This window comes from Eucyclogobius newberryi, unplaced genomic scaffold (genome assembly GCF_026437365.1).
Source record: "Eucyclogobius newberryi isolate DKJ021-1_F unplaced genomic scaffold, fEucNew1.0.hap1 SCAF_13, whole genome shotgun sequence".
Classification (NCBI taxonomy): domain Eukaryota; kingdom Metazoa; phylum Chordata; class Actinopteri; order Gobiiformes; family Gobiidae; genus Eucyclogobius; species Eucyclogobius newberryi.
The window spans coordinates 5,834,038-5,857,035 of NW_027315757.1; the positions used below are offsets into that span (position 1 = coordinate 5,834,038).

At 40.4% G+C, this 22,998-nt stretch overlaps 1 protein-coding gene across 1 annotated transcript in view; it reads right to left on the reverse strand.

Moving 5' to 3' along the window:
* LOC140357859 (insulin-like growth factor 2 mRNA-binding protein 1) overlaps positions 1-19,562 on the reverse strand; it is a 34,718-nt gene extending 15,156 nt beyond the window's left edge. Inside the window, exons 1-2 of the mRNA XM_072442398.1 lie at positions 18,910-19,562; positions 17,967-18,027 (exon numbers count right to left, since the gene is read on the reverse strand). Of these exons, the coding sequence (XP_072298499.1) occupies positions 17,967-18,027; positions 18,910-19,084 (236 nt within the window). The 5' untranslated portion in view covers positions 19,085-19,562. The remainder of the gene's footprint in view (positions 1-17,966; positions 18,028-18,909) is intronic.
* Between the last annotated feature and the right edge of the window lie 3,436 nt (positions 19,563-22,998).

A 22,998-nucleotide genomic window follows, 5' to 3' on the forward strand; every position in this document is an offset into this window, starting at 1 on the left:
CACATGCATACATACACACACACACACATGCATACGCGCGCACATACACACACATGCATACATACACACACACACATGCATACGCGCGCACATACACACACATGCATACATACACACACACACACATGCATACGCGCGCACATACACACACATGCATACATACATACACACACATGCATACGCGCGCACATACACACACATGCATACATACACACACACATGCATACGCGCGCACATACACACACATGCATACATACACACGCACAAACACACACATACATACACAGACACATACACACGCACGCACGCGCGCACACAGAACACTCGCATGATCCGAGAGGAGGGGGCGGGGCCCACATGCGCCATTACATGAACATGGAATAATGCTTACCAGTTTTGGAGTAGGCCTAAGGCGTGACAGTACCGCACTATTACGAGATTCATATGTGTAATTTGATCATGCTAACCTACATGTATAGGCGCGAAATGTAGACTCGTGCCTACATTTGTCAAACAAATAAAAATAAACATAAATAATAACCCAATGAAAAGGGTGGTCTTTCTGAGCACGCCATTTGCCTCATAATGCACACGAGTTGCCGCACGAATGAACTCCCCACAGTGGAGCAGGTGTGAGAGATAGCGGCTTAAATGAACAATTAAAGCGCAATTGTGGCCGTAGCCACTGGACAACTGCAGGGCACGAGCGCAACTACAAAGCGCGCGGCATTTTCAGTCAATGAAGATTAAGATTGTAAATACTACATTTAACGCTCATTCAAAAGTAATCTGACAAATGTATTTACCTGTAGTAACAAAGCAGTTTATCAGGCTGTTCCACGGCTCCTTTGTTTACAGTTTTTAAACACTGTTTGCTAATGGGCCTGCACTCAAGGCAACCCCGAGCTCAGAGAAGAGGAGCAGAAGAAGGAGAGTAGGAGCAGGAGAGTAGGAGCAGGAGAAGGAGAAGGAGAGTAGGAGCAGGAGAAGGAGAGTAGGAGCAGGAGAGTAGGAGCAGGAGAAGGAGAAGGAGAGTAGGAGCAGGAGAAGGAGAGTAGGAGCGGGAGAGTAGGAGCAGGAGCGTTGCTATTGCCAGCGGTTTAGGGAGCATACATGGCAGTTGGATTTGGCAGGTTTCAGCTTCCTGATTCATGCAACACATTTATTAGCAATCTTATCAACAACATCAGCTCTAGTTTAAAGGGTCATATGCAGCTGGTTTAGATGACATCACACATCCTATAATGACGTTGATACAGATGAAAGGAATGTTCAAATGCACACGTTTGTTGTAATGCAGCGAGTTCTGAGGCTTAGTCACCGAGTCAAATCATCAGGTTCAACATTTGTGAATTTTCCATGGAGATATTTCATAGACAGTGGGTAGAAAATGCTGTTTAACTGTTGGACTGCAGATTAGTTGACCTGGTTTATGGTCCATGATATCTGTAAATACTGGGCCAATTCACATGAAACAAAAACTGCTTTAAGGATTAAAGTTTAACGTCAGCACAATTAAACAGAAGTGAAAGTATTTCTCACAACTGCTCTCCTTCTGAAATTGCGACATCAAATTCAAGAACGTGAACACAACCTAAAATATTCAATACAGATGGGGCAGCATATATAATACAGCAAGTTCTAATGATTTCCACATTTGTGAATTTACTTTTGGGTATTTCGTTTGTGAGATTATGATCGATAGGAATAACTGGCTCTAGTAAAATGACACGATCACATTCTAGAATCTGAAAACTAGCAATTTGAATTGATTTCAGACTAAAATGAACATGCGACTATGACAAACACACACTACAACTTGTGTCGTGGTGTATCACAGGACTGAGGAGATCAAAGAGGAAAGAACTGCAGGAACATTCTAGAAAACACTAGTGGAAATAGTTCAGGAAATTTGTACTCAGATAAAAAACTAAAGTTCTAAACTGCACTCTGCTTTTCTTTGAGCCAGTCTTTATGTGTTGTTATGTGTCGTCATGTGTTGTTATGTGTCCGTCATGTGTCGTCATGTGTCGTCATGTGTGATGTGAGGCAGAGGATTGGGGCGACTAGGACGTACTCTGTAACTTCCACTATTTTAAATGTAGATGTGGATCAGATTTGATGTGAATCTAAATTGTTGCAGTTTTAGAGTTGCCATAGGAATAAAATCAAACAATGATAAAATAATCAACGTCATAAAACAAAATATTGTACTGTTAAAAAGGCCAAAGTGTTTTCACTGAAGCCCACCATTTTTTAAATGATAAATTAAGCATTTAGTGGTGAGGTATTTAGTAGGACAATTGTCACTTCGAATTAAAACCGAGAAATTGTAAGTAACTTTCAAAATCTGCTAAAAAGTCAAACTATAGATTTAAACGTTTGCAACTTCCCGCCACAGTCGCAAACTGCTTGGGATGATACACAAGAATATAAACACCGGAAAATGTCAACACAGTATAATCTACACCAAAACATTTGTTTTTTTGACACATTATATTTTTCATAAATCCACTTTAAAAGTTTATTCTGAAATGTTTGCAGATTTACACAGAAATAATACACAATTAATATAGACCTCTGATACAGAAAAAGATAATAATGATATAGATCTTAAAATAATAATGATAATTATTACATATAAATCACAGGCTCATTTTAGTTGCATTGTGGTGCAACATTAAAAAAACACATAATGACAGTGATAGACCATAACATTAAACAGAAAATGTTCATTAAAGCTGCGCAATTTGGTTTTTAAGGGAAAGAATTGTAATTGTGATTAGGTTTGTGATTTATGTTTTAATAATAGGATTCGGTTTAAAGTTCCCATTATAATGCAAATTGACAAAAAGACTCTTTTCACAGCATTTTGGACGCATGTAAACTATAGTTTGGTACAGTTATAATGCAGAATTTTACAGGATATTTCTTTCTTTGTGGAGGAAATTATGGCACTCTATTAATTGTGTCTATAAAAAGTGCAATTCCGATTGGTTTGAGATGAACCTTGTGGCTCTAGTGTTCATTTACAGATGGGATCGGTGGTGAAAGCCGGTGCACGGGGCCCGGCCTCCTCGCTCCGCTCACACACAAAATGGGGAGCAGAGGAAAAAAGGGGGAGTTCCTGCTTTGTCTAAATAACTGGATGTTTGAGCGCACACGCAGATGACGTCAGATCTCACTTTGCGATGAGTCGCAGAGGAGCGAGGCGTGGTCAGCGTGGGCCAATCAGAAGACAGCGAGGAGAGGGGCCCGACTGTAAGCACAAGGCAGCCTCGCCTCCTGGCAGCTCCTCAGTGTGCTCCACTCTGAACAGCAGAGGGCTGACTCTGCCACTGCTCTCAGAGCCGGCCTTTTCACATCTCTGTGTTCTGGAGTTACGCTTTCAAAACATTTACACACACCTCATGACAAGTCAATTCTACCCACACAAACCGCTCGATACATATCACTCATGAGTAAACCAAAAGCAGGAACAATGCTGAGAGTTACTGCGCTAAGTATTTAACTGGCTGAAATAGGGCCTGATACAAAATATAGATTGCTACAGAAAATATCTCCATAATATTGTGAAACTTCATGTGAAATCATATCAATACCAGACCAAAAGGTTTAGTGCTATCCAAAATTCACAACAGGAACTTGCTTCGGCCTTCAGGTGCGACATACAACGAGGACTAATAATAATGGCAAAATATATCAAATAAGGCATTCATAAAAATAAGAATTTACTAATAAAAATAGACTTATATAGTCTGAGTATACTGGACCATATCCAGGCATGTCTGCACATTAGAGGGGGATTTCAAAGGTGAAGAATTGCTACATTTTAAAGTGTTTTTTTTAAAGTGTACAGAGTTTATTCTCTATAGTATAAAATGCTCAAAAAAAAAGGTTCTGTTTTAAAATATTGTTATCCGGATACTCCCCAAAAATATATCCCCCATATCTACTGCACACCACGTGTCACAGCACTGTAAATGTGTAGCTGGCTTCTTAATTCAATGAATAGTAATACTTAACCTATTTGGATTAGTTTGATGTTATTGTTATATTGTTTTAAGTAAGATATGGTTTATTTTACTTTACATTGATATTTACAAATGTACAAAATGCTAGACTGGTGCATCCAAAATATGAACTATATATATAATTATAACTATACAATAATAATTACCAATACAGAAAAGAAAACAAATCAAGAAAAATGACAACTTGCAGCAGTATTGATCAGTTAAAAAATGAATACATTAGTAACCATCAGAAAGTATGAACGTCCATAACATGTTAAGCTTTGGCAGAAACCAAGAGGCAACAGCATAAGAATGACGTAGAATAAAGAATACCGTCTCAGCATAGCAAATAAAGTTAGATTATTCTTCTAAATAAATAAATAAATATTGACAAAACAGAAAAACACAATATCTCACAAGGTATCGTATTGTATATTGGTTGAACCTAGTTATTACAATGCCATGTGAATGTATTCCATAAAACAGCAAACAGAGGTGGAGAAAGAGCCCGGCTGAATGTATTTGAAGTGAGCACTGTCCCATTCTATGTAACAAGCCTCTTCTGTGCAGCAGACAAGAGAGCAAGTGTGTCATGTGTTTCCCTGCCAGCTCTGCACCAATGCAGGCGCTTCTATAGATCCAGCCTACAGGGGAATATCCCTCCTGCACAATCCACTGGACGTCCTTTCAACAGTCGTCCTGTGTCGGGACCAAAACCATTTGAATGATGATGTCCGTGCTGTCAGGAACCTATACAGTGTTAAGGCTTTCTCCGAGCCATAAGCAGGCGTGCATGGGGAGGTGTGGACCACGTGAGTCGTGCGGTGCCTGTGATATGGCACACCCCCAGCCTGCACACACCCACCTCGGCCCAGAAAGGGAAGGCTGGAAGGGGGAGGGGCTCTGCTCTCTCTGCGCTCTCTGCTCTCTCTGTCTTTAGCTTCCCTCGCCTGCTGCTTACATTCCGTCTTCCTTCCTCTGGAGCCTATACATGATGTCGCCACACTAAAGTGTGCATGCGCATGACCACAGCCCATGCCATTTTAAGACATGCCATTACCATGTTCCATTTGAACCGTTTTGGTAATGCCATGCAGCAAAAATCGGGCAGTAACTAACAATGAATTTAGCAGTCGACTAGTCAGCAATTCTTTTTTCCATCAGTTTGTGTTTATTACTAATAAAGTGCATTTGTTTATTCATTTAATGATGCAGCTGCCTTTGTTATAAATGTGTTTTAGAGTATGTGTGGTCCAGATAACAATCACCATTATCAAATAGATTTTTATAGTCAACTAGTCACAATTAGGCAATTAATTGTAGCAGCCCTAAGAGCCAACCATTTGTGTAACTCGTAGTATCCTTATCCCTCTGCAGAATATCTATATTTCAAATGTCCAAATTGTAAAACAAAAAATTCTAGACATGTCAATACAAAAAAGAATGAATAAGGTCAGCTAGATACATTTAAATAATGTATTTATTTATTCACAAATAAAAACAGTAACAATAGTGAGGACAAGAAGAACAAAAACAGCAAAAGACAGACAACAACAGAGACGTTAGACAAATAGAGGGACAGTCTAGAAACTTCAGAGCGGCGTGATTGTGTGTGTGTGTTCATAAATATACATACATACATACATATATATATGTACACATGTATACAGTATGTATACATGTCTGATCATCTCTGCGCATCATTTCTGCCCCTTCTTTCGTTCCTGTGTCATCTAGTGGACATCTTTTAGAGAAATGTTATTATGCGTGGGAAGTTTTTAAAGATGGAATTAGGAGGCGAAGAATATGCACGAGACAGCAATTAGGAAATGTGCAACCGCTCAATTCCATCATATCAGTAAAAGAAAGTGAATATAAACTGTAGAAGGCCTGAGGTCTGTAACCTTTGACAGAGAAAGAGCTGCATTGGCCCGTTTAAAACCAAACTAAAGTCAGAATAAAACTGGATTATTTTTTTAATATAAATAATGAGACAAACTTAAATGGAAGATTTTGTGTTGCTCTGATTGCATAGATTTATTGCAAGTGGGGACGCTTTGGAGTAAATATCATATGTCATTTCTGACATTCTGAACTTTTTAAAATATAAATTGATATCTCAGCAACCTACAAAATAATCTTTATTCTTACCAATCGTGTTCTTCCTTTGAAACATGAGCAGAGGATTATCACTACATAAAAAGACTGACATATGAAGCACGTTAAATATTGGTTTTGTTGTTACGAAACCACAGACCCAGAACTTCTCTGCTAAATGCAGAAAATACTCTTTTGTTTGCTACAAACATTGTAAAAGAAAATCTTCATAAATAAGACAGACAGTGGCTGCAGAAGTCTGGTGTCCTGTACACACAGCTCACATGTAATAATGCACATCGCCTCTGTAATACTTATGTAATCATATGTCAATATAATAACCTGCCTTATACGTTTTATATTTATGTTGTTTTTAACTGTATGTAATCATTTAACGTACTCATTGTATTAACATGTTCCAAACCATTAGTATGAATGAAAAATGGTCAATAGTTGCAGAGGAAAACATTATATAATAAAAAAAGGATTCCTTATTGTTGTATTTTATTTTTGAAAAGCACTTTTGTTTTCTGTCTTCTCTTTTATAATTACATATGTAAGTATGAAGAGAGGAGAAGGGCATCTGGTGTCCTCAGTCTGATCTGAGAAGCACAACTCAAAGGCCTAAAATCTGGGTCAAACATGACTAACACACACACACACACACACACACACACACACAAACACACACACACACGCACACGACATGCACATGACACACACACACACACACACAAACACACACACACACACGACATGCACATGACACACACACACACACGACATGCACATGACACACACACACACACACACACACACACACACACACACACACACACACACATGTGCACACATACAAGCGCTGATGAACCAGGAAGAGGCCTGACAGGAAGCTCTATATGTGAGGCACCACATTTGCACAAGTCTCTGGCAGCCAATCAGAGCCCTACAGGAAACGCCCAGTGGCCAATCACAGGCAGCAATAGGCTCCTTAATCCCCTGTTCTCATTACTGTTGAAAAAATGTAAAGAATTCAGGGCCAAAGGGCAAAGTCCTGAACACACTCTCTACCTACATTTCCACACGCCTTCAGCTCTAAAAAGGGGTTTGAAAAACTTTCCTTTCAAGATGTTCACCATGTTTGTAAAAAGAGTACAATACTCTGACAGCAGTGTTTAACGTGTCATTGTAAAAGAAGTTGTTGTTTTTTGCCATTTATTAACTGTAATAAAAAGCATATGCATAAAAAGCTGCACTGGGAGCAAAACTACAATTCCAACCACTCTGTGACTTTTACAAACACACCTTTATTACTTTCTTAATCTAATCTAATGTTGGTGGGAAAAATGTCATATTTCAGAGTATCAAAAGGATTTTTCCGAAAGATTGACCAGCCTGTACTTTTAGATTTTTTCCCACACAAATTGACATAAACCAGTGTTCCATTGTAAAAAAAAGCTTCAGTTGTATCATCGCACACTTTTTCGAAAAATAATGTTTTGACATCCAGGAGTCATTCTCAATCTGCAGCTTTAGTCTAAGAACTCAGATATTTATCTTACTCAGATTAGGCCCTGCCCTCTGGGCGGTACCTCATGATAATGGCCTGTCTGCTTATAGTTTTGCTTGTACAAAGAAGAAGAATTTCAAGCTTGATCCGCAGATTGAGAATGACTCTTGGATGAGGGTCAAAACGTAGTTTTTAAAAAAACACTGTCCAGATGATACAACTGAAGCTCTACCATTAATGTACTGTCAATTAATGTAGAAAAGTTAACCTAATGAGAGGGCGAAGAAGAAGATTCCTGATAATGTTCACAAATATGTAATAGATATTTTGTGGCAAAATTATATATGTATATATATATGTGTCCTAATCTATTCTACGTGTCCTATTATCTTCCAAAGTATATTGGATTCTCTCAGTATGTAATATACTATTCAGTTTGGGTAACACTTTAAATTGGGTTAGTGGATCTTCCATAATTTTATATATTTATTATATATTTTAATAATATATTTATTATATATTTTAAAAATATATTTAATATACATTTTTGTAACTACCATTACATATAAAACTGTGTTGTTAAGAGGAGCTCAGGCACATCACACACACACAAAGCCGTTTCTGGTTCTGGAATTTAAAGAATGTTGTAGTTTTATTTGCAAGCCAGTTAAAAAGTTCAGCCATTAATTGTGACATTTTTGACAGGTCCAAAACAAACTATCCAGAGGGCGCTTTGCAGATGTACACGAGTCATGTTTGAAAAGCCCCCGTAGAATAAGCTTGAAGGACTTTGAAGAGAGAAAAAACACTTGCTGTTTCCTGCATTGTGATTTTTGCTATATTTACATATTAAAGTGCACATTTTAGTGTGTCCAAGTACATTCCCATTTGAGAGAAGAGATTTTAACTGCAAAACTAATCTAATGCATTTCAGTTATTGTGTTTACAGAGAAAATTACCTAAATGATTGCAGTCATTACAATTTGCTAATTGCGACCGTTCACATTCCAATAACTCTTGCAGCCCAACTGTAAATTAAAAAAAAATTGTTTTATCCATGACACATTTTTTGTAAATGTATGTACTGTGTGTATTCACTTTGAATGAATTGCACAGCCCAACAATATCAAGAGAGCTAGAGAGGTTTAAATAGCTGAAGTTTCTGTAATCACATGGAACAAATCTCACAAATCACTAGTAATGGACATCTTTTCATACACATCAAAGTGTTTATCAAGCATAAAGGAAAAGGAGCTCTCCATAAACTCTCCATGTTCAAATATCACACACACACAAGCACACACTGCACACACAGGTGAACAGACACTGCTCCGTTTATGACTGTTAAAAGAGCAAACTCCTGTAGAACGCTGAGCCGCTCCGAGCACACACATGTTGTTAAATGCATTTAATTAACTAAACAAATTCCAGCAGGAGTTGATCAAATAGTAACAAAGAGTAACACTGTAAGCCCCTCGAAGTATTGACAGTCCAAAAACACACACCTTTCCAAACATCTCCAGATAAGCAGAAAATTGCAATGAAATATAAATTACAATTTACTCAGAACAATTTCACAGTTATGAAACCTCACTAAATTAAAACAAAATTGACAGAAGAAATGCCTCTTGAAAAGACTCACTTCTGGGCTATATTTAAAAAGGACATTGGAGATATAACCTTGATACTTTCAAGAATCTGATTTCTTCATAGAATACATTTTGTCACTCATGACAAATAGTATCAAGATCCTTGGCATGTTAAACGTCAGTTGCAAGCTATAACACTCAAAACCACTCTGAGAAGAATAGAGCACAAATAAAAAATAAGACTTAACTTAGAGAAAAAAACAGGTTTAGTGGTATTGCTTTTAATGTTGAAATGGCAATTGTCAAAACACACTTAACTGTCGGTCAGTGTCTCCCAAAAGACTTTTTCCTCTGTTCATAGCTAGTTTCCATCTACAATTGGAAGTCAGACAGCAGAGGCCAAAACTACCGTATCAGCTTCAAAAAATACCCAGCCACTTGTATATTATGTGTAAACTCCAATGTGTCCTCAGACAGCTTCAGCTTGAATTGGGGTCATTTCATACAGACGTGTTCAGATGGAATGATAATGGGCTGGTTACATTTATTTAAGGAACAATGTACAAAGACAATTTATTAAAACAGAAATGTTCTGCTCACATGTCCTTGAGTCATAGAAATAGAAACTATACAACGCAATTACAAGTCAACACAAAGAACAAGCCACAATTCTATACATACTGTACAACCACATCTCATCAGCATTAAGAAAAATCATGAATTATCTTCCTCTTATAAAATATCAACTTTTGCATCAGTCCATATCAAACTTGCAGTACAGCAGAATAGTACTGGATGAAATAAGAAGAATGGCGGCCCCTCTCATACACAGACATACTTAGAAGCACATATGCACAAGGGGCCCCATTTCCTCCATGCATCGCCCGCCCGCCCGCCACCGGTGCCCCACACAATTCCCTCCTCCCTCTGCGCTCTTTTCGCCATCTTTTTCTTCTGCTCCAATCCCTTTCTCACCCTTTTCCTCTGGCTGTTCAATGCACGTATGTGCCAGAAAGTGGAGGCCAGATGTATGTGTACAATACATTTTAGTGAGGGGCGGGGACACTGGACTAGGCAGTAGCTGGTAGGCCATTTATATCGAGAGTTTTATATAAGACACCATTACACTACAATCAAAATATTTGTGAGAAAAATTAAGCTATGAAATCTAAAAAGATGAACAATGTGAACATTTCAAGTCAAAAATCAAGATGAATAACTATTTCAAAATAACCAAAGCATTTAACTAGAATATTTAAATATACTTGGAATACAATGTTAATATAAAATAGGGTAAATAACTTAATAAAACACAACTCTGTGCAACGGTAAAACTTTAAGTACACTAAGTGACTATGATTATGTACAATGCAGCATATAGCCAAGAAAAAATATCTTACGGTAAAGTGTCTTCTGTGGATTCTAGAATGCGCTGCTGTCACAAGAGCCAAATTACATTGTACTTTACTGTGCAATATCTTAGAGGGAAATACACAAATTTAGAATGTAGAATTTAGAAACTATTATAACATCTGCATTTTTTAACAGTATTCATTTTAGTTGCCGTCTATATGAATATTATTTGGTCTGTAGAATGCTGTGATGTCATCTGAACCCCAGTAATAGTACATGTGCGGAGGGCGAGCAGTGAAGTTTAATGCCAATGTATTCTATGTATCCTTTACAGACCCACAATACAACAATGCAATATAAAACTGACCAAATAGGCACCAAATGCAATTTTGTCAGTGTCAGTGAATGTAGAATGCTCATAATAATCTGGTTGTGATCACTTGTGTATCCCTAAATAATAAGAATAGTTTAGTGTGGAATAATGATGGAAAGATGTTAACAACCACCACCGTATATACTGACATTTATTCATCAGGGTTTTCTGGTTTAATACAATCCTTATTTTGAACTAGACCAACACCAAATCCAAGCCACGGCCAAAAGGATGGTTCAAAGCAGAGAAAGGAGAAACAGTCAGAGGAGTGGATCAGAAGGTGCGGTGGACTGAGCGGGAGCTGGGGGACGTCTTAAAGAGACAGCGCCTGGTTACCCTTCACCTACATAATCCTGCTGCTGTGCTTTCCCTGGAATTTGCATCTTTCCGGCTCTTCAAACATAGAGTTAAAATCTATACCACGTCTCCTGTTCTTCTAATTATGACTTAGTTTGGTGGTGTAGAACCTGTGGTAAATATTCATCATAGTTTTACATCTGTGAAGTTGCAGTTTGAAGAAATGTTTAAACATAAAACTTTAACATGACAGGAAGTAGCGCTGAGCTCTAAACTGGTATCCTCTGCCTCTGTCATCAGTATGTGACCATTTACTGACAGTTTAAACAATCACTCAATGAAATAAAGGTGTTATCGGGTAATATTTATTATCAAATCATGTTATGTATTTATAATATGGTTGCTAGGTAACAGTTATGGAATTACCTCCACCTATAGAGCTCATTCACGTGACGCCACACGAGTGCCCCAGGCTTGTTCCGCCATAGTGTCCGTCTGCACTCGTGTTTACCACTACAAGCCAATTCAATACCACCGTCTGTCTGCTTCGACTTACAACGAAACACGGTTGGAAGAGGCCCAAAACCTCATTAATGATATTGCACGCTTTACTATAATCAAAATGGTGAAGGTATGCGTGGCAGTTGGGTGCAGCAACCGGGAAGATAAACGGAGAGATCTGAAGTTCTATCGGATACTACAGAGAAACCCGGAAAGAAGAGCGCGATGGACAGCTGCGATAAAACGTTCATACTGGGAACCAAACGATCAGACTATGTAGTCGTCATTTTATATCTGTTAAGTTACTATTTGTAGTTGAATTGAACCGAACCCGGGGCATGCAGGCTCACCGCTGCCTGCGCTGGAGCTCAGGATATATCAAGTCTATCGTGTTCCGTGCACGCTGTAGAATTAACATCAGTTTTATTCAGGCGCGTAGACTCTTTGTTCAAAATTGGGACTTGTGAACCATCGGACCAGTGGGATTGGATCGTAAATGTCCAGGTACGAGATATCTGAGTTGATGGATCGCAGCTTTTCTAAATATTGATCTTTTTTCATCCAAGGAGTTTGTGGAATCTGAAAGCTCTGAGGCCTCCATCATTTACGTTTGAGATCACTTTCCACACTCTATCAGTGCATAGGAACGCAACACAGGACGGACAGTATGGAGGCGCAGTATGAGATCACGTGGTTTTGTGACGTCGGTGAATGAGCTCTGTTAGTTGCACATGTATAACCAGGAAGTACAATTATAAACTTCACAAAAATGGTCAAACTGGAGAGACCTATGAAAATGTTGAATCAAATATGATTTATAATCATGTTCACTACATTTGACTGAAATGTGTACAGACACGAGTCTGCTGGTATCACATGTACACGCTCCTTTGTTTCCCCAACAAGCTGAAGTGCACCACAGCTGATGCAGAAGGCAAAAGCATTTCTGTGGCAATTCTAACAGTATAATCCTCAGCAATCTACTACTATTGTCATACAACCAACTGACCAGTAAATCAGTTAGGCTATTGACCTTATTCCACCCTGCCCACTTTTCCCTCTTCTTGCCACGGATCAGCGCTTCCGTTGTAATGGCACTTCCGGTCCAGCAGTAACTGCATTGGTTTAAATGGAGAACGAGGGACAAGTCCCACCCCTAAAACATGCTATAAAGTACTGATTTGTGTAAAATATCCAATGTTCATGTGACCAACAAGTCAACACTTTTAGTCTGTGTAGAACTTATTTCTCTGGAGGTCGACAGCCCTATGTTAATACAACCAGAAGAAGGATTACGTGGGATGGCGGCGCCCCGGCGGACTTCCGGAATACAGTAAACATCAACATTTTTCTTTAATTTGATATATTATATTGTTTATAAGAAACACACTGTGACTACAGCTAAAAATCTTAAACCTACATAAATTCTAAAAATCTCAAGAAACAATAGTTTATGACAGACATATAATTCTTAACATTTGAATCTGAGGCCGTCAGCGTTACGCCCAAAGGCTTTTGATTGACAAGTTACTACAGCAACTTTTCAGGCAATATTATTTGGTGGGAAAATTAGCGTTGTTATTGCTCTGACTCTGAGAAAAAAACATTTATCACTGTTGAACAGTTAAACTACTAATATGTTTTAGAAATCAAAGTTGAGCAGGAGTTGCCTGGAAGAATTAGCAGGCTGTATCACAAAATGTTAATCCAAGCCCGTGTGTAAACCACATTTGAACCACATGTGGCATTGTCTCCAATCTGTACGTTTTACCACACATCATTGTGAGAGTTTGCACATTGAAATTATTCTACTTTTTTTAATATGATGCAATAACCAATCCAATATTATTATATTGTGTTTTATGTTACTTTCTCCATTAATTGAGGTTAAACCAAATTTGTTAAACTATTTTTTTACCAGGCAAAACATTAAGAACAAATTCTTATTTACAATTCCATTCTGGGTTTCCATAAATTCCAAGAATGCACGGCAGGAGGCAAAGTCCAATATGAAGGAGCGAAGTATGTGCAGTGTGAAAAACAAGGGTGAACTGGACATACAGTTCCGTGGGTGAGAAGAAAACAGCAAAGGATCAAAGTATGAAGCAAGAAAGAGGAGGGGATGATGATGTCACACTGTAACGGACCGCCTACTTCGCCACTCACAGGTGATCCTGCTGTATGGTTGGTCGCACCCCCTTACTCCCTCCGCCCATCACCCCCACCTTTCCCAACTGCTCGGCAGCCATGAACACAGAGAGGACGAAGCATGGCGAGCCTTCCTTTCTGCTGCCGTAGACTCAGCACAGCTCGCTCGCATGACACATTCAGACTAGAGTGGCAACACACTTTACATAACACACATTAGACCATTAGAGGGAAGGGACAACATGGATGTAGCACTCTAAATGTTTCTTTCAGGACAAAATAGTACACAAAGAACATAATGTTCTCACTCTTAAAAATAGATGAATGAGATGAAACTATTCTTCAATCTAACTCGATACAGGCCAGGCAGGAAATATTTATCAGTGGTTTAATTTGGAACTAACATACTATGAACAGCCAAAAATAATGTATTTTCAGCATACTCAAAAACAATTACATTGATCCCATTGACAAACTAGCTGTGTTTAGGAGCATAGTTAGCTGCATTAACTCTTACCTATAAACTGTTATAAAAACCCTGCCATTGTGAGATCTGTGCTTTGAACGTGTGTATTTTCTTGGCCTTACACTCTGATGAAAAGTGTTTGAATGAACAAAAGCAATTAATTAGACAGAACATTTTCTTAGAAATTATTGAAACAATTAATAGAAATGTGTTCTGGTCAAATACACATGGAACAGGGACTTCACAGTTGATTGGGATAATTTTAGAAGCAAACTATATTTTTTTTAAAGTTTAAAAAAATAAAGGAAGTGTAATTTCAAACAAAAGCCCAAGCTATAGCAATCTACAAATAATTTAATCACAGTCCAATTAAAATAAATCAATTGTGCAGCTCTATCTGAAGCAACCTGAAAGTTTACCTCAGATTCACTGACATTTCAATTCAAATATGTTTTATAGTGATTCCAATGGCACATTACAAAGACACAACCGAACATTCATCATAATAAACTTGCTGTGTATCCAGGTGTGTGTGTGTGTGTGTGTGTATATATATATATACACATACATATTTACACACACACACACACATGTATGTATATATATATATATATATATATATATATATATATATATATATATATATATATATATATATATATATATAAAAATCTCTTTTTATATGTTTTTTTATAAGTTATGTGTTTTTTTTCTGTACCTAATCTGTGCAACATTGAAATTTTCCCATTGTGGGACAAATAAAGGTTATCTTATCCATATCCATTTAAAAAAATATATATATATATCATATATATAAACTTTTTTATAAGTTATATATATATATTATATATATAACTTTTTTAAAAGTTATTACTACTACTACTAAAAAAATATTACTACTTAAACCACTTCATAAGCAGTGTGCACACAATCTAAAATTGTACATTGACAAATACAGAGGGAATATATGGTCCTGCTGTTATGCAGGGAACATTAACACCTTTTACGTAATGTTCTTAACTACAAACAGTTTTTGGATCTCAAGGTACGTGTATGTATACTAGTGCCTTTAGTATAATTTGTCAATAATCTTATTGAATTCAGAGACCTAAATACAATCATTTAGTCCATTATTTAAAAAAGAACACACTTTTCACAAAAAGGCAACACGTATAGTCAACAAGTCTTGACAGAGTAGAGGTTAGCAGTAAACTCTAAAGAGCAGATAAAGAGTTAACACACATGTACGTAAGCATGTGGCAGGCTAGTGAGTTTCACAGGCTGCTCTTAAACTGACATTCATTTGCAGCACATTGTCCTTTCAATCATCATCAGCCAACACACTAAACACACAGCATGTTCAGATCTCTCATTCACAGTGGTTAAACATGCCTGTATAAAATATATATTTTCTTCTGATTAAAAACTAAAGGATCTGCACAAGGTCTTAGGGCTTGTTTCTTATGAAATCTTCTACGGCCCCCACTGACCATGGTTCCCCTTCCCCTCCCCTTCTTTACTACTCTTGTTGACCTCCCACCATGCTCTCTGCAGCTTTGTCTCAGACTAGCATATATTTCACACAACTTTACCATAAGAATGCTGGCAAAGCATATTAATATCCTCTAGCAAAAATAAGAATAGTTCTAAAACATATACATAGGCATGATGTAAGTTTTACAGAATGGATCATAGGTCTCAGATTGACTAAGAACACAATTAGCCATGCTTCATGGAGGTCAGGAAAAGGTAAATGAGTAAAATGAACCATAGAATTTGTCTAGAGAAAATACCCCTCCCCCAAGAACAGAGCATTTGTTCAGAACATCCGCCCCTCCCACGCACACACCTCCACTACAACCACTACCACAAGACTAAAAAGGCCAAAACAGATATAGGCTACAACATATTTCACATTCAGGATCAACTAACAACACTACGACCACCTTAAGACAGGAAAGAACAGAAATCAGTTCTAAAGGCGTTATTTGTTTTTTTTACATTTTCAACAGAACAATGTAGGAGCGTCAGTCCTGACTCAGGGGTTATTGACAGAACAACATACTTCAACTCTAACACTCGCTATACGACAAATATTTCAACTCGTGTATTTAGAAGGCTCTAGCTTTGCAGCAATATGGCCATCCATTTTGTGTTGGCTATGCCACATTCTTTGTGAGCCTACAGTGAAACCCCCGTGCATTTCATTTACATATGCCTCAAATCAAACGCCTTTAGCTCCAGTTTGTGCAGGGCCCGGTGCTCGGACCCTGGCCCCACAGAGAGCTGTGAATTCACACAATTCAGCTCGGATTCGCCATTTTGCCCGCACTGACATGAAGGGACTCCGCGAGCGTGAATACACCACGTGTACCACCGTAATAACGAGCGGCCTACCGCACCCACGGTGGCCCCCACCCTACAAATCACCTTTCTCGTGATAGCCCTCTATGATAATGTGTGATAGAGACTATGTCCTGAGATATACGGGCTCCTGGAGGGGGCTGGGGGCTCCACTCACAGTGAGCCATGTTGCTTCTTTGAGAAGACGCCAATGACTTGTATCAGCAGTTTTATCTCAGCGGCTCTAAAAGTACATCAAGTCTCAACTCTGATGTGGGACAAGCACCACATTTATACACTGTTGTTCCAACGAGTCTGGAAAAGAGCTCTGGTTTGTAACGACAGAAAGAATCAATTATGGTGAATAGAAGTTGTTCGCGAACAATAAATACAGGAACAAATTGCGTAAGGAGTGAAAGAGCTAACCTGGTCCCCGCGTATGTGTGCCAAAGGTTACAGGCCACTGCATGATGGCCTACTGCACATACGTGTATATTCACATACGTGTATATTCACATACGTGTATATTCACATACGTGTATATCGTGTATATTCACACGCGCGATGTGGACCACAGCTGAGCGACACAATCCCACGATCATGGGACAAAGTGGAGCTGAACTGTCCTGAGGCAAGAACGTTCATCTCGTACTCAGAAGAACGTTCATCTCGTACTCAGAAGAACGTTCATCTCGTACTCAGAAGAACGTTCATCTTGTACTCAGAAGAACGTTCATCTCGTACTCAGAAGAACGTTCATCTTGTACTCAGAAGAACGTTCATCTTGTACTCAGAAGAACGTTCATCTTGTACTCAGAAGGCTATGGACAAAATCCTTCAGTGTTTCGTGTTTATCAGAGACGACAGTAATTGACAATAATCATAAAATATCGTATCTAAATAGCTTCACGCAGACCTGCACATCTACACCAGCCTGTAGCCCAAATATGCAGCCAAACTATAGAGCTATTCACAAATAGGCCTTATATCAAGTAGCCCATCTCTACTTACAACACAGCTACAATATTACAGCTTTTGCAAAAAGGAAAACTAATTAAGCTTAAGCAGCTAATGGGCTTTCATTTGAAAGCTTTCTAAAAAGTGGATACATTACCTAAACAGTAGCATTTCACCTTTAAAAATATATATGAACTAGGTGATTGTATTCGTCCTTGCACTTAATTGAAAGTGGCTTCAGATGAAAGACCTCGTGTCAACACGTAAACACATTTTCATGATTTTAGTCTGGTCCTTATTGGTAGTATGAGCTTACCTTTGTTTCTTAGGGACAGAGTGCTCAACCTCGAGACGTTTCCCATGGAGTTCCACTTTACCTGACAAAAATATACCAAAAGTTAAGCACAGATTGTGTGTGTTCACAGTTCAGCGAGCGTGCACATTATAGGCTTTATTACGGACTAATAACTCCTCTAACTGTGGCCTGATAAACATGGGTCTACAGTGTGGAGTGTTACACCAGAAACAAGCAAACAATGAATGAAGTGGAGGTGTAAGACTGGGGTCCACAGAGCATTTCCTCACGTCAGTGTGAAAGTCTCTTCTGGAGTACATGGAAATATGAGCTGAGGCCTGGCGACCTTGTGTGTGCTATTGGGAAAAATCATGCCTATTGCCTCGTACCACTGTGTTCTCTGTTCAAGCCCTGCCACAGAGCAGCACACATGACCAGAGCAAACGAACACAAGCTCGAGACTAAATAGTAATAGAACACTATTTTTTTTAGAGAAACCACAAGTCCAGATTTGCTATATTTGTCGTAGTGAGAGCCGGCTCTAAGGGGGAGGGGAACACAGCGAGGCTTCGTCCTACATCTCCCCATTACACCCAGAGCATGCTTTAGAACGGGAGAAGTACACTTCCCTCTGTAGTAAGTCTCAATGAGCACATTCGGTAAGCCTATCAATCACAGCGTGAACGTGCTCCGCCGCTATAGCTGTGTCCAGCCTTTACAGCAGGCTTCACATTTGTGTCCACACCCCTCTTCAAAGTTTACATTGTTCCAAAGCTGTGCACGCGTATCTCACATTGTGCACGAGTATATTCATAAATGTCTCTGCACAGAATATGGCGTGTAAACAAATGAGACAGCTATAGCACGATGCACGGTGAAGCCTACCGGCCACGGGAATGAATGAAACTTGACGGCCACTCAGTGTAATTGGCCTTTAGCCCGTCCAAACTCCACATTCACTCACCAGAAATCGTCTCGATCGCCTTCATGGCACATTGGTCATCCGGACAGTCCACAAAAGCATAGCCCGTCTTCATGAGAAACTGTCCGGAGTATGGGATCTTGTGCTCGTCAAAGGTTTTCCCCAAGTCTTCGGCAGTAACGGTGTCGCCTAGATTCCCAATGTACAGCTTGTGCATGGTGTAATGCTTTTCCAATCCCCAAATTCAAACGAAACAATGTACGTACGAAAAAAAAAGCAAAGTTCCACCAGCAAATGTGTCGTGCAGCGGCGCAACAAGATAAGCACAACCCGCCTCCAGTAAATAAAACAAGTCTGAGTTGTGGGGGAAATACGAAAGTACCAAAAGGCAGCAGAAAACTAAAGTTAAAACAAGTGGGCTATTTCAAAAGTGTAAAAGCAGATGGCAAATGCGGCAGCAAATCCAGTTGAATAAGTAGAGCAGAAGATAGAAATCCCTCGACTTGCAGCCGGTCCCAAGCGAATGAAGCCGCGGCTGCCTATCTCGCGTCTATCGCGCTGTGGAGGGTGGAGGGGGCTGGAGGCTTTAATGATGGCTCTGTGGTGGAGGAGTGGGAAAACTATGGCGGGATCAGGTCTGGAGAAATGTTTTCCTCTCTCTCAGAGCGATCAGCCCGCTGCCAGCAGAAGGGTGAGGCAACAGAGGGGTGACACCGCCCCTCACCAACTCCAATTCATTTTTTTTTCTTGCAAAGAGGAAACCACGTGGTGTGTTCGGAGTAGGTGGAAGAGGAAAGGAGGGGGCACCCTCCTCATCCTCGGGTATTTACCATGTGAACGCGCGTGAGTGAGTAGTAGTAGAGCTACTGTCCTCCTCGCTGTATTGGAGCAGAGGCGATTTGATTGGGCTTTGGAGTAATAACTATATATACTCATATATGGCGCAGTACCATTGGGTTTGTCCAATAGATACCATTAATCCATAATTACAAATGATATAATGACTTGGCAGGAAGGTGCTTAATTGAAAAGGTATAGTCTTAGTTTTGCTTCACACATTCTGTCCCTGGTGTTACCGGCCAATGCAGTTTGAACAGATACTAGTCATTGAGCTCTATGAGTGACCTATGGCGAGCCTGGGTCTGTCTGCGGTGCAGGAGCAGGGCCCCTTTTGCCCGAGGGGCCGCAAAGCGCACCGACCGAAACTTGCGGAAGCGGTCCACTTCTTTGTGTTACATTATCTTGACTGAGCCACGGCCACGCTGGAGAACAGGCCGAGAACACATGACAACCACTTGCAGCTCCGGTGAAGCCGAAGGCCTGCCGTCCTACCACACGTACACGCACAACACATCTCCATCGTGTTATACAGTTAAAGGCTTTGCAGCACACGGCAGAGGAGGTGGTGCAGAGGAGATGGTGCTACAATGGCAGAGGAGGTGGTGCAGAGGAGATGGTGCTCCAATGGCAGAGGAGGTGGTGCAGAGGAGATGGTGCTACAATGGCAGAGGAGGTGGTGCAGAGGAGATGGTGCTACAATGGCAGAGGAGGTGGTGCAGAGGAGATGGTGCTCCAATGGCAGAGGAGGTGGTGCAGAGGAGATGGTGCTCCAATGGCAGAGGAGGTGGTGCAGAGGAGATGGTGCTACAATGGCAGAGGAGGTGGTGCAGAGGAGATGGTGCTACAATGGCAGAGGAGGTGGTGCAGAGGAGATGGTGCTACAATGGCAGAGGAGGTGGTGCAGAGGAGATGGTGCTCCAATGGCAGAGGAGGTGGTGCAGAGGAGATGGTGCTCCAATGGCAGAGGAGGTGGTGCAGAGGAGATGGTGCTACAATGGCAGAGGAGGTGGTGCAGAGGAGATGGTGCTCCAATGGCAGAGGAGGTGGTGCAGAGGAGGTGGTGCAGAGGAGATGGTGCTACAATGGCAGAGGAGGTGGTGCAGAGGAGGTGGTGCAGAGGAGATGGTGCTACAATGGCAGAGGAGGTGGTGCAGAGGAGATGGTGCTACAATGGCAGAGGAGGTGGTGCAGAGGAGGTGGTGCAGAGGAGATGGTGCTACAATGGCAGAGGAGGTGGTGCAGAGGAGATGGTGCTCCAATGGCAGAGGAGGTGGTGCAGAGGAGATGGTGCTACAATGGCAGAGGAGGTGGTGCAGAGGAGATGGTGCTCCAATGGCAGAGGAGGTGGTGCAGAGGAGATGGTGCTACAATGGCTCGGTGGAGCTCTGCTAGCCTCCACCGCACGCGCCTCCACACAGCATAAAGGCACAAAATGGAGGCAGCGCCTATGACACGTCTACTGCTCCCCCACTGACAAACAATAGTCCCAAGTCAGTTTGGCTGCTGCGTGTGAGAGCTGCGCGGATGCACCTCGGCTAGCAATAGCCTTACGCTTTCACGCCTCCAAAGTGCATTTGAATAGTTTCACACGAGCACCCCGGTGGTTCCCAGATGTGCACTTAAACTCAGTAGTTGTAAAACATAACATACATAAAGAGATCAAACTTAAGAGCTTTTACACACAAGCATCAACACGTCATGCCACGGAACCGCGTAGTTACGTTACAAATAATTGCTTTGTTTATTTTTTGTCACAATAAAGACGCATACACCGTATGCATGCGTCTGTCGGCTAAACCTGGTAAACAGTGAAGTGAATGGCATGCTGTGCCTTTGCTATGTATATTTTGGGGGAGGGGTCCATAGGCAGAGGTCAAAGGCTGCATAGGGAAGCAGGGTGAATTGGGCAGGAATGTAGAAGAAGGGGGAGAACACAAGCAAATGAACAGAGGTTATTTAACATTTGTTTTGGATCAGATTGGAAAAACAGCACCCAAAGATGATGAAATAAAAAAACTTTTAACTACATATAATAGTGGATAACTCAGTTTACTTCCTTTTACATGCTCCGATAGAGAAGTATAAATAACTGAAACCACAGAGGCGCAATTGTTGCCATCTAAGATAACTTAAAAGCTGATTTACCCAACTTGTAATAATGTAAATTGAAAAAGCAGCACTTTGTGACAAAATTACATTTTATGCATCGTTTTTTAAACTGACCTTTATTTAATCAGGAAGTCTCACTGAGAATTAGAATGTATTTTTGAGGAGAGTCCTGGCCCCTGGGGGGAGGAGCCTGTTGTAGTGATTTTAGTGGAAGGGGAAACCAGAGCACCCAAAAGAAACTTACACAGACACAGGTGGAACATGCCACACAGAAAGAACCAACGCCACCCGGGAGTAGAACCCAGGACCTTCTTGCTGTGCGGCGAGTGTGCTAACCCGCCACACCACTGTAAACCGGTATATGTATATTTTGAAATGTGACATAAACCAGGAAACTGAAGCCCATGAATAGAGCAGTGTTTCTCAAACTTTGGCTGCTTCCGGTGGTACACAAGGTTCTCTGCTGGTCTCTCTGCAGTTCTTGTGATTTACAGTCAATTTTATGAACAGTTTGTCCTCTTTTGGGTTGGTAGTACAAGTTTATAACTTTCCAAGTCTTCTTATAGTCCCATCTTAAACCTGCTTTAGCGCTGGCTTTGTTCTGTTTAGAGCTAGTTTAGGTGCTCCGCAGAGAGTTGCATATTTCTGTAGGTTGTACTTGACGTGAAAAGAACCACTGATATTCACCTTATTCCGGGAGTTAGACGGCGCCGCCATCCGACGTTATCCTTCTTCCGGTTGTATTAGTGAACACAGGGCTGTTAAAATAAATTCTACTCAAGACTAAAAAGGCGTTTTCAGGCCCAGAGTGCAGTTTTGACTTGTTGGTCACATGAACATTGGACATTTTAAACAAATTCAATCCACTTTATAGCTGCACGGCCTTTCCCCCGTTCTCCATTTAAACCAACAGAGTTCCAGCTGGACCAGAAGTGCCATTGCAACAGAAGTGCCAATCATGTGGGAAAAGAGGGTGGGGCGGAATAGTCAGTAGATCATTCTGTTGAAGTGTGCAAATGTACTGTATATTACTGCTCTTATTAGCTCTGCTGTGTACAGAGACAGCCAGTTAGCACCTCCACTCACCAACATTTCTCTTGTTTTAAATATCCGCCAAATGTCCTTGTGTGCAGCTCCGACCTTTAACCTCCATACCGCTTCTGGTAAATTACCAAAGTTGCC